We start from the raw sequence: 13445 nt of genomic DNA, 5'->3' as shown, positions 1-13445 counted from the left end.
TGGTGTGTGTGTGTGGTGGGATATACATTATTATAGCATGAACACACACTGAAACTACTTGGAGAGTACATGAAAGACTGTAAAAAATCGAATCCTAGCCCTGCACTCGCCCGGACTTGTACGTGCAAACTGCAGCACCTGGGATCAGGAGTCAAGCCTGCTAGCATTTGAGATAAAAGCCCAGGCTGCTAGCTCTCTCACTGGAGCATCAGGAGGGAGGTTTACACAACATACACACTGCACTGCACTGCTACGTACCAGCTGGATACTGTTACACTCACGTGGACACCATCTTGGATGAAATTGTTCTCAATATGCCTAAACTTGGGGCGTAGAAGCCTTGCTGCATACTGGACTTGGGAGTCAGCTCCGGCTGTCTCCCATGCCAGATGTTTAGCACGGGTTCAGACCAGCTCCGGCTGTCTCCCGTGCCAGATGTTTAGCACGGGTTCAGACCAGCTCCGGCTGTCTCCCGTTACAGATGTTTAGCACGGGTTCAGACCAGCTCCGGCTGTCTCCCATGCCAGATGTTTAGCACGGGTTCAGACCCGGTGTGTTTTTGATCTCCTCTGGCTTACACGGGCCGCAGAGTCCATCAAAAGGAGCCGATCAATACGGACAGGGTCAGAGTTTCACGGCCGACCCTCGCAAAGAAATCACAAGTGACTGGCAAAGAAAAGCACTTTAATCTTGTTAATGACTCTCCGATCTGGTGCCACCCCATTATCCTTTCCCCGAGTCCAACTGGGCTCCTTAGGTGACCTCATTATCCCAGAGAAGAGGAGAGCCGTCTCAAGAACACAGCCTGATGTAACCCTGAAGAATGTTTCAGAAAACACACACACACACTGGTGTGGAGCCTCCCTCAGACCATGAGCCAAATGCTGCACAGCAACACAATCCTCTGAAAAGACTCTTCATTTAGAATGTTCTAGAGAACAAGTACTCTGGAGTAAAGACTCTGCATAAGATGCTGAAAAATATAACTGAAAATAAAGAATGTTTCAGAAACCAGTGCATCTGATGCTCTTGGGCCATCCAATAGGGCCATCTCTAGAACATTAGAACATTCTCATTCTCAGAGTGCTTGTGCGATGCCGCTCTTAGCAAATACTCTTGGCCCTTGCCGTAGACTACAATGCTTTTTCCTGCTGCATCTTTCATGAAGGCCTGACATGGGGGACGACACACACTATATCATTTGTGCAAACATCAGTAACACAGAGCTCAACGCTGCATCTATAATGCATAGTAAGAGTATTCATAATATATTATTGCCCATTCATTAGAAATAACAGCATGTGCCATGACGGCATGTGAATTTCCATGACTCCTTAATATTCAAATAATGAATTATACATTATCACAAATAACAACACTATAACACATCGAATTATCTATGATACATAATGCCGTGAGGGGTTTTAGCTGGCCAATAGCAATGCATTCAGCTATTAAAAAGGCCTGTATCTATTATGTTTTATTAATGAGGACTTTCGGTGAGGCCAATGTAAATGCTTCTTCCTACTGAGAGGCAATAATATGACCTCAGTATGTTCCAGTCTAATTAGTCTGTAAAAGGGCAAATGCGTACTTAACTTCCACCAAAGGAGGAAGAGAGGACAAGAGGGGAGGCACTTTTTGGACACAATCGAGACCGGGGAGCAGAAGACGGAGCCATTTTCTTCCGCTTCTCTGCGGCAGCGGGAACGGCCCGAGAGGAATTCAATAAAGACGTAAATCAATTAGGAGGATTGTTCACTGGAGAATGTGGCACAGTGGTGGAGCAGGGAATTATTCAGCAGTACTCTTTTGAAAGAATGGGCTATTTTTAGCGTGCTTTGTGGGGAAGAGGGGTCTTCATGCTGCACAGTGGAACGCGCACTAAAGCGATCCATCAAAGGGGGCCCCAAAGCTCTCGCCACAGACTGCACACACACACACACACACACTGTCTCCCTATCTCTCTCACACACACACACAGAACACATTCAGAAAGACACTGACACACATACAAGCACGTGTGTGCGCACAGACACACATCTCCATTCCCCCATCTTTTCTGGGTATTATTTTCTCCTTTATTCCCAGAGGGATTCACACTTTGAAATGGAATTTGACTAAAATGTCAACCATTTGCAGTGCTGTTTTTGCTTTGAGATTGTTTTCTGAGGTAAAGCTACTGTCTGGTGTAGGCTATGGTGTGGTGTGGTGTGTGGTGCGGTGTGGTGGTGTGGTGTGGTGGTGTGATCGTGTGGTGGTGTGATCGTGTGGTGGCGTGTGGTGTGGTGTGGTGGTGTGTGGTGTGGTGGTGGTGGTGGTGGTGTGATCGGTGTGGTGTGTGGTGTGGTCGTGTGTGGTGGTGTGGTGGTGTGTGGGTGTGTGGTGTGGTGGTGTGTGTGGTGTGGTGTGGTGGTGTGATCGTATGGTGGTGTGTGGTGTGGTGTGTGGTGCGGTGTGGTGGTGTGATCGTATGGTGGTGTGTGGTGTGTGGTGTGGTGGTGTGGGTGTGGTGGTGTGTGGTGTGGTGGGTATGGTGGTGTGTGGTGTGGTGTGGTGTGGTGTGGTGTGTGGTGGTGTGGTGTGGTGGTGTGTGGTGGTGTGTGGTGTGGTGGTGTGTGGTGGTGTGTGGTGGTGGTGTGTGGTGTGGTGTGGTGGTGTGTGGTGTGGTGGTGTGTGGTGTGGTGGTGTATGGTGGTGTGTGGTGGTGTGGTGTGGTGGTGTGTGGTGGTGTGTGGTGGTGTGTGGGTGTGGTGTGTGGTGGTGTGTGTGGTGTGGTGTGTGGTGGTGTGTGGTGGTGTATGGTGGTGTGTGGTGGTGTGTGGTGTGGTGTGTGGTGGTGTGTGGTGGTGTGTGGTGTGGTGGTGTGGAACAACAGCCCAGGAACCCAAATGATGACACAGAGAGAAGAAGAAGAAGAGAAAAATTTATCACATTTTTTTTGTCCATAATTTATTGGTACAGCAATCAAATAATAGGTTACTTATGGAAGTTCACAGACATGTCAGTGATCGGATAGAGCTACAGTCTAAGTCCCCCTATTCCACACTACGTCCCCTCCTCCCATTATCCCATCCCCGGTCCCCCCACAACCCCACCCAACCCACCCCCACCCACCCCCACCCCTGGTTCGGAGCCCCCAGCCTGTGGAGTCTGTACAGGATAAATTCTTTTACATGCAGGATCACGCCGTGCCAGCTCACTGGCCCGTGGCGGCGGCCGCCCTGGCCATTGTCATCATCGCCGTCGCCATGGCCCACGGGCACGCCGCCGCCGCATCGTCGCCGCGGCAACTAGGACTTGTCGTCGGTCTTCTTCTTCTGGTACTTCCTGAACTGGGACTGGATGGCGACCGCTGCCTTCTCAGTCTCAGGGGCGTCCATGTCGATGTCAAAGTCCTCCGCCGGGACGTCCTTCTTGGAGGCGTCGGACGGAGAGAGAGAGAGAGAGAGAGAGAGAGAGAGAGAGAGGGAGAGATCACAAACAGGTGATGGGTAAATGCATGCATACTAAAGAGAGGATGGGGACTGCAGACTGTCGCAGTGGAGAGACATGTCATTCCCAGTGAGTGTGTTGCTGCAGGGTTTTCCAGTAACATTAAGAGGAAGCTCGGTCTCTAATTCATCAAAGGTCTGACAGTTTTAGTGTACAGATTTCAAGTTTAATCCCTTATTGCATATTCACACCACAAACCTCTCGGCCAAAAACTACGATAAGTATGTCACATTGTTGCTTTTGCCTGACATTGGATTCACGTGCCGTTCTGTGTTTTCCCCTGTCGTTCAGTTCAGCTTATTGAGTATCCTCCCCATGTGTGGCCTGTCTCGATGCTCAAAGCTGCAATCTGCAATCAGCTCGAGTCCAACTGATTAGAGCCCCTGAACCGAGCCGTACGGAGGCGCCAGAAAACAGAGCTGGTATCAAGGCCTGCATCGCCAGAGACGCAGAGACGCATCCAAGCCCCGTGAGCCAGGGAGACAGAGAGAGACAGGGAGAGAGAGAGAGAGAGAAAGAGAGGGAGAGAGAGAGAGAGGGAGAGAGAGGGACGAGAAGAGACAAGGAGTGGAGCGGCAGTGCTATCAGGTGAAGATTCATTGCACGGCGCATTTTCATATTCAGCTGCGGATTCGCTTGCCGTCTTATCTCCAGAATGCAGGAGCAGACCGGGAGCAGAGTAGGAGATGGGAGAGGAGGAGGAGGAGGAGGAGGAGGAGGAGGAGAGAGAGGGAGCAGAGGAGGAGATAGGAGAGGAGGAGAGAGAGAGAGAGCAAAGGAGGAGATGGGAGAGGAGGAGGAGGAGGAGGAGAGATAGAGAGAGAGTGAGAGAGAGGAGGAAACTCGGGGATTGACTAAAGAGATGCTGCTGAATCTTTCAGAGTAGGATGGCAGGTGGGGTGGGGGTGGGGGGGCAATGAGTGTGGGGACACTTATGAAATGGAAAGAGCGAGGGATGGAGGGAGTAGGGAGGGAAAGAGGAAGAAAGGAAAGGAAAAAGGAAGAGGAGGAGGGGATCTGGACAGAGGAGACGCAGATGAATCTCTCAGGGTTGAGAGAGAGTGCTCTGACTAGGGGTGCCTGACTTCTACAATGAAAGCAGGAAGTGATGCATGAATGATGGGGACTGGAGGAGAGAGGGAAGCTTGGTATCGACTGAGAAGATACTGCTACATCTTTTTGGGGCTAGTGGGGGAGCTGGTGCAGGCGTGCTGATTGCACCCCATTAACCCCATTACCTCCACCACTACCACCACGTCCTGCTCCACTGATGAAGATCCCTGCAGTCGCCCCATGGAGGATGCTAACTACTTTGTCAAGGCTGCCCGTGGCCTCCACAGTAATTGCTATTGAGTTTTCCAGCGTTCTAATGCAGTGCACTCAGCCTGGCCAGCTCTGCCTATTGAGCTGAGACCCTACTGCCACTGGGCCAACAACACTGGGCTCTGAGGTAGAGAGGAGACGGCCATATGTGATGATGATGATGATGATGATGATGATGGGCTATGGTGGTATGGGAGGGGGATGAAGAACAGAGCTATAAAGAGTGATGAAGGGGATGATGATGACGATGATGATTATGACAACAACAATGATGAAGGTGATGATGATTACGACAACAACAATGATGATGATTATGACAACAGCGATGATGATGATGATGATGCTGATGATGATGGACACATTGATGATGGTGAGGATAATAATAGTGATGGTGTTGACTAATGATGAAGACAATGATGATGACTATCACGTTGTGCGATCAGGGTGATGGCAATGTGGATGATGACAGTGATGGGAGTTTAAAGTGATCGCACGATAACGGTGACTCTGGAGTCTTCCCCTCGTCTCCCAAAGAGACTTATTATATCCTGTATCATGCTGGCGGGGCCTTGATGAATGCTCGAGCAGTCACCGTCAGCGCTGTGTTGTGTGCCTCCGCCGCCACCGCTGCTGCTGCTGCTGCTGCTGTTATTATTGTTGATGTTAGCATGGCGCCGCGCTGCCAGAGGGCTTCAAGAGAGATGTGAGTGGCCCGAGGTGACAGTGACGAATCGGGTTGGCCCTGCTGGGACGCCTTGAGCAGTCATTGTCTCGCCCCACAGGAACGGATGATCAAAGTCATTGGGCCTGGCAGCACTTTCAGACGTCCTGCGTCTGATTAAGAAGCAGTGTTTTTGACTGTGAGGGCTCTGAGAACGCCCCCCTGAGGCACTTATGAGGCAGTGTTGTTATCGTCGTGTTGTTATTGTTGTGTTGTTATTGTCGTGTTGTTATTGTCGTGTTGTTATTGTCGTGTTGTTATTGTTGTGTTCTGGCAGACAAAAAAAACAAAAACAGCTTAATGCATATTTCAAAGTGCTGTCGGTGGTGATGGTATTAAAGGAATAAGGGCAGATTTTTATGAAGGTCTGAGTTATAGCCTGGAGATTTCAGTGGCTTTGCTTACAGGAGACCAAGGCATAAAAGGTCTCCTCGACCAGCGACCATTTGCCAACCTCTTGGCCCAGGAATCCTATCACTCCCCTGAAACATCAAAGTCACTATCATCTAAGAGCCTTTGTGGTATACCAGGAGGACACTGTAACCTTTCCCAGCCAATCTCCCCCTCCCACACCTTCACTTACTGCAGGATGTGTGTGTGTGTGTGTGTGTGTGTGTGTGTGTGTGTGTGTGTGTGGGAGACAGGGTTAGACCTGTGCCCAGTGATCATAAAAAAGCTCCATTGTGAAACGCATTGTCTTCATGATAATGTCATGGCACCTTGCCGCTGCGGATCTCCACGCATCTGTGCCCCCCCCCCAGCCAACACCGAACACTGAAAGCGCCAGTTCAGCAGATGGTCCATTTCACTCAGCCCATACGCCCAACTGCTGCATTCCGCTGCGCCGTTTAAGACAAGGATCCCCCAGGAGAAATTAGCTTATTTGGTGTTCACTTTTGTTCACTTTTGTTGTTGTTGTTGTTGTTGTCATTGTTGATTTTATGTAACGTTTTACTGTGGAGAGAGGCTGCGTTGAGGCCATTCCAGTGCCCATCCGGGGGTCACTGGGGGCAGAGTGGCCACAGCGGTGCTGATGCTGCCATCACGCTCACCGCCCCTGGGGTGTCAGAATACTGATGAGGGCAGTGATGGATGGACAGTCACGATGGAAAGAGAGAGAGAGTGAGAGAGAGAGTGAGAGAGAGAGAGAGTGAGAGAGAATGAGAGAGAGAGAGGGAGAGAGGGAGAGAGAGAGTGAGAGAGAGAGAGAGAGAGAATGAGAGAGAGAGAGAGAGAGAGAGAGAGAGAGAGAGAGAGAAAGTGAGAGAGAGTGAGAGAGAATGAGAGAGAGAGAGAGAGAGAGAGAGAGAGAGAAAGTGCTGAGTGCAGAAGACGGTAAGCAGTGTGAGGGACGAACAAATGGACCCAGATGGCTGCTGATTCTGGGAACGTCCTCATCGTTATCTAAAATTTCCCTCGGGATGAATAAAGTATCTATCTATCTATCTATCTATCTATCTATCTATCTATCTATCTATCTATCTATCTATCTTATCCACATCGGACACCAACAAACTCCACAATGGATCTACCAGCTGCCATCTGGACCAGGGGGTGCACCTTTCCCAAAACACAAGTGGGCAGCTGCCATAGGTACCAACATAGTTACCAACAACGGCAACAATAGAGAGACTTTGATTTATGAAACTGTCTCTCTCCATGATTAGCGGCACAGTGGTCAGGAAAAGCAAGGTCTGGTCCACTTTGGATCGCCATACGGTACAGGGAGAGAGAGAGAGAGAAGGAATAAGGGACAAAGAGAGATACCGAGAAGACATGAGAGATGGAGAGAGAGAGAGGCCAGACATCACTGAGGAATGTGAAGGTCAGAGAAATGCCACTGACCCCTTCATCAACATTGGCACCAGGGGTAGTGTTGGTGGGAGGAGGCTTTGAACAGCAGGGGAAGTGGATGTTGGGGTGATGCTGCTGGTGGCTATGAGGTGTGTGTGTGTGTGTGTATGTGTGCATGGGGGTTGCTTTTAGAAACGCTGCCAGGCATGGGAGTGGTGCCCGATCGATCTCATCCCAATCGAAATCGCAACTCTAAGGGGAGGTGGTTGTGTTCCGGTTTCTCCAATTAAGCTATTTTGGGTCTTTCTGCTCGGATTTGAAAGGGTCAGTCAATGTCATCCGCGCCCGCTGCGCGCAATCGAAACTAATGAGCATGATTAAGGACAAGCGCAGCGCTCCGTACTTCAAAGTGTGATTCATGCGAGAGGGGCAGGGGATGGTCCTGGCCCTCCATGACAGGCCTTTTATAGTCGGGGAAGATGAAGCTCTGGCAGACAGTGGTGGAGACTCGCTCAGCTCAGCTCGGCAGCTCTCCCCAGCTCTGCACGCGGAGACACCACACATGGATTTGGGGGATTTGGAGAGCTCACGGAATGTATTTTTAATTAGAAGACAGCATGAGTAAAGAAAAACTGGGTCATCTCTCTGCAAAGACGGAATGAAAACACACACACACACACACAGACACACACTCACACAGGGTGGCCAGATTTCATATACGTGTGAAGTCTTTGATGTTGAGAGTAACTGGTTCTGAGCAGCTTTGGGGGTTCCGGTCTGCACCTGACACAGATGTGTTCTGGAATCATCTAGGTCTTTCTAGAGTTCTACCAGGCTGTTCCAATTGGATTGAGAAGCTTTTGCCAAGTTAGTAATGCCAGCTTGCTCACAGCAATTAATGCTGGGTCAGGGTCTCGTAGGTAAGATAAGACGTACAATATGGCCCTGTTTCTGCCCAGTTCTGGCCGGCCCAGATCCGTTTAAAACTGAATCGCTGTGTGTGTTTACTTAGCTATGTGTATCTATGAAAAGGAGTGATTAAGTAGGCCTACTAAAGAAGCCTGATGATTTCAAATGTAAGTTCTTATTGGGCTGGGTAAAAGCGAAAGTAATCTGTTGGCTTCATCCATGTTACAGTAATAATCACCATATGTTACAATCACTGCTGAGATGATCGACTGAGAGCGAGAGCCCCGTGAGTTTTTGCTGGATGCAGCTTCGTCAGCGGTTTTCTCATTTTGCTTCTCAAGCTGCACAAAACAACAACAACAACAGCAACAACGACCGCTAATCTTCTGGCTCGTTTGAGTGTAAAGCCCCTTGTGGTCAGTCAGACTGAAACCGTCCCTAGAGGTCTGGGCAGCGGAGCTGGGGGTGATAGTTGCATGATGGGTACAGCTGTGGTCCTCTTACTGCCGGCCAACAGCGTTACTGGGCTTTCATATACAACGCGCCAACCCGCACTGCTGTGCTCCGAGACTCATTATTTCCGATGGCTTGCGCCGGACAACAGCAGTCTCCTGATGGTTTGCTCAGAACAGCACAAAATCGTGCCACTCAGGCTCGATGGACTGATGTTGAACTTTGACCGGCGACTACTATTTTGCGTTGCGTTAACCCAGCAGCCAATGCAGCACGAATGACTTTGTATCTGAGAGGACCAGTACAGTACTGGGAGCAGCTGCAGATGATGGAGGATATCTGGGCCAGATGCAGGCCGGCTCAGGGCCACATGTCCCACAGATTTGGTTGCTATTTTGGGCTGTGCCATCTGCCTGACCACAGCTTCTGTTTACGGAGCACACCTGGTCAGAACTCTGGGTCGGAACTCTGGGTCGGAACTCTGCCAGATTGGACTGCCAGCTAGGGGTCATAGCAATGTACACGGCTGGACTTCTGACTAACATACGCTGTCCATTGTACTGTATTGTTGTCAGGTTATTTTTAGTGAATGGGTTTAAATACTCAGAATGGCAGCTGCACATCCACACCCAGGGTAGGGTAGGGCAGGGCAGGGCACTCCAAATCTGGGCACGACCAGGCCCAGATCTCTCCCAGGTTTGCTATGCAGCGCTAAGTCCTCTGATGTGCACCAGGCTTAGTGGACACACCCAGAGCAGAGCTACTTCAGGCTTATATGGTGGACCCAGTGTCCAGACCCAGAGCAGAGCTACTTCAGGCTTATATGGTGGACCCAGTGTCCAGACCCAGAGCAGAGCTACTTCAGGCTTATATGGTGGACCCAGTGTCCAGACCCAGAGCAGAGCTACTTCAGGCTTATATAGTGGACCCAGTGTCCAGACCCAGAGCAGGGCTACTTCAGGCTTATATAGTGGACCCAGTGCAGCTGTGACTTCACAGTTCTCTGCTCGCGTGGCCTGTGTTCCCTTCACTGTTTGAGCCCTGCTCCTGGGTGTGTCCCTGTCAGCCTCTGCATTTGGACCTGACTGGACCCGACTGGACCCGATTCCGGTCTGGACCTGGGTTCCTATCAGCGCCAGATCCGCCTTGCGCCGTTAGCCACTGGCTGTGTCATCGTGCTGCCACGCGCTCGCGGTGCTGCCACACACGGCCAGGGAGGCGGTGAAGACGACGCACTGAGCACCGTGCCTGGCAGCGGAGGACCCAGCATGCTTTGCAACTGTGTGTGTGCGTGTGTGTGTGTGTTAGTGTGTGTATGTGTGTGTTTACCTAATCCTTGCTCTATAGCAAATACCCAACGTGACCTTAAGAGGGATCGGCTCCCTCATCCTTTCTGTGAAACCCACTAAGATGCAATGTGTGTGTTTGTGTGTTTGTGTGTGTGTGTGTGTGTGTGTGTGTGTGTGTGTGTATGTGTGTGTGTTTTTGTTACTTGACATATTCCACAGTGCAGCCAAATTACTTTCTGTCTAATGCCTTCTCTGTTTGTCTGGGTGTTTCTGTGTGACACGTCTTTGAACTGCACACTGCTGGGGCTGATTCTGCTTCTGGGTTTGGGGGGATCATCCTGGAGTACAGATGAGGGGGGGGGGGGGGCAACCTTGGCACGGTCGACTGTGCCCTTTCGCAAAACGCAAGAGGCAGCTGCCTGAATTGGTGTGTAAATATGGGTATGTGTGAATACATACATTTCTGCTTGTGTATGTTTGTATGTGTGTGTGTGTGTGTGTGTGTGTGTGTGTGAGGGTGTGTGTATGTGCATTTGTGTATGTGTATGTGCATATAAGTGCACACACACACACATACTCTTGAATTTCCCCTTGGGGATCAATAAAGTATCTATCTATCTATCTAGGTGAGAGTCTGCGTGTGTCTGTGGGTCTATGTGTGTGCGCAAGTGCTTTCTTGTGTGTGTGTGTGTGTGTGTGTGTGTGTGTGTGTGTACCCACTCCCCTTCCACAGTGCACTGCATACCTACCCCCCCCTCCCCTACTGCCCCCACCTCAGCCCATACCTACCCCCCTCCCACATCCCCCCACCTCAGCCCATACCTACCCCCCTCTGCCCCCCCCACTCTAAGTGCTGCATATTGAGTAAAGTCCTGTGATGCTGGCTAGAGCACTTTCCCCTCGTCAGACCATCCGAGGTAATGAGTGTCCACAGCCTGACAGCAAAGCCATTTCAAGTCCTTTGTGTAGCCGATGTTGTGCACATGTTCTCTCTCTCTCTCTCTCTCTCTCACACTCTCACACTGTCTTTCTCTTTTCTTTTCCTTTTTTCAAATGTGTGTTCTGCTTAATTATACAAACACACTGAGAGGAAAGGAGCCCCACCTTTCCTGAAGGAGAGACAGAGCAGACAATAAAAAACACCCACTCTGCGATGATGAGGCATTTGTTTGTTGCTCTTATTGTGCTGTTGTTGTTTTCCTCGTTGTTGGTGTTGTTTGTGTTGTTGGTGTTGTTGGTGTTGTTGGTGTTGTTGTTGTTGGTGTTGTTGTGTTGTTGTTGTTGTTGTTGTGGTGGTGGTGGTGGTGTACTCTTAGCTGTGGGTGATGTGGATTAAGTAATAGCTCAGGATGAATTATACATGACAGGATTTGTCCATGTAGGATGCCGCTGCCTGGCCCATTTGCAAAGACATTGTGCTGTTGACGGCATTTTGCTCGGTGTTTATCTCGCCTTTCATACTTCATCTATATCAGATGGGTTTGTCCCACTGCTGTGTGTTTTCACCACGGCAGCACTCACATACTAATACCCACAAAAGAGCTCTTATCAAACAGGAGCGCTGCGTAGACTATGCATCTACATCTGTTGTTTTTTTTTATTCATGTAAATGGATGTTCTGTCCATGTCAGCGGAGAAGAACACTTCGTTCTAGTGGGGAATGACGAGATGATGTTAGCCAGAGGCTTCAGTCTACAGTAAAGCCCAGCAGATCAGGTTTAGGCTGAGGATTATGCCATTACTGATAGCATTATTCACTGGTATGATTTAATTAGTTGACTTTACATGGGAATGAAATGGTCTTCACCAGCATCTCCACAAGCTCTTATGTTGTACAGCGACATATAGTATGATATGTCACTCTGATTCATATCACATATGCCATACATGTCCAAACAAGCTTTTTTTGCAGGAGGTGCCTTCATCTTACTTAACTAAATATAGGGAGCGTGTTAGTTGATATGATATAAGAATAACAGACTCAAGGACATCATTATCTTTTTAGCAGAGACAATTTTCCCTCAGGGATGTTGAGGGCTTGGATGTCGGCATGCCATCAGCTATTTTAAATCTGTACGTGGTCTATTTTGAAGACTACATGTAATTCACCTCTATGTTACTAAAGTATGCTAAAGGTTGGTGTATTTTTGAAACGCCACAGTGTCGCCCTTCGGAAATGATAAGTCCCGTGAAAAGAATATTTTACTGTGCTGTTTAACACGCAGCATAAGCGGTGTCCAATCTGACAGTGAAAAGATCCTCATTTGAATACTAAGTCTCACACCGCATTATCAGCTTGTCCGTCCCAGAGGGACACAGAGACGAGGCTGCCATTTCATTTAGTTTCCACATCTACCTCCCCGAGAGTCGCTCAGAGAAATGAGTCTACCTCGCTCAGACCCCCCACCGGAGGCCATTTGATTTCTCCGAGGACTACGACCTGAGAAGGACCGCACACCAATACACTTTGTGAAACAACCTTGGGAAATTTTCTCTCTCTTTTTCTTCTAGTCTTTCGTGAGCCTCCAGCCAAAGACAGACAGGTGTGTGTGTGTGTGTGTGTGTGTGTGTGTGTGTGTGTGTGTGTGTGTGTGTGTGTGTGTGTGTGTGTCCAGGTGTGGTTAGTTAGCCGCTGCGCTTCTCCCACCAGCAGGCCGTTGGGCCGTGAGTCTAAATGATTCATGCGGCGTGTCTGGCCATGCCGCTCTGCTAAAGAGCGCACTGATGGATGCTGCCCATCCCGGGTCTCCGCACGACGGCCGAGGAAACACAACACGGCCCCGGCGAACCTCGGAGGAGGGACGCCATTAATTGATGCGGACATCGATCGCTTAATTGATCAGAGCGATAGTCTGGTAACGGCATTAATCGTGCATAATGGGATTAGGGCGGCTCTTGGCATCCATCTCCACTGAGCTGACCGGCTGACTGGCCGCGACATGGAGAGGAATGTTGCGGCGGTGGAAAAGGCTCTCTCGCTGATTAAACCGGCACAGAGAGGGATGGAGAGGGAGAAAGAGAGAGAGAGAGAGGAGAGAGAGAGAGAGAGAGAGAGAGAGAGAGGGGAGAGACAGATGCAGAGCTGCAGACAAGTCGACTGATCTGTGGGAGCACTTACATAACATATGAAATGGGACATCATTTCGGAGCTCCTCTTGATGTGATACAATTTAGTACAGCCAAGCATACTGACAATAACCACTTTGATATTTCAAGTGTTTGCTTCGGGTAAGCAAAGTTTGTAAAATAGGGAGAGTTTTCAACAGATGTGGCTATATCTGGCTGCTTTGTTTTAATTGATTAAATCAAGAGAATAATGACTATTGATGATTCACATACAACTTCGTTGAAACTCTACCACATCGAGTCCACTGTCAATTCACAAAGAACTCTGATGCTGAAATTCAACTCGTTGGAGTCTACAGACATGTCATGAATAACTGTGCAAATGGTTCACTTGA

At 49.4% G+C, this 13445-nt stretch overlaps 1 protein-coding gene across 1 annotated transcript in view; it reads right to left on the bottom strand.

Annotated features, from left to right (window-relative positions):
- Positions 1 to 3123: 3123 nt before the first annotated feature.
- Positions 3124 to 13445, bottom strand: part of pcp4b (Purkinje cell protein 4b) — a 45157-nt gene continuing 34835 nt past the window's right edge. Inside the window, exon 3 of the mRNA XM_048263871.1 lies at positions 3124 to 3427. Coding sequence (XP_048119828.1) covers positions 3294 to 3427 — 134 coding nt within the window. The 3' untranslated portion in view covers positions 3124 to 3293. The remainder of the gene's footprint in view (positions 3428 to 13445) is intronic.

Source organism: Alosa alosa, chromosome 15 (genome assembly GCF_017589495.1).
Source record: "Alosa alosa isolate M-15738 ecotype Scorff River chromosome 15, AALO_Geno_1.1, whole genome shotgun sequence".
In the NCBI taxonomy this organism is placed as follows: Eukaryota; Metazoa; Chordata; class Actinopteri; order Clupeiformes; family Clupeidae; genus Alosa; species Alosa alosa.
Note: the sequence above shows the minus strand (reverse complement) of the source record. Positions and strands in the feature narration are given on the sequence as shown.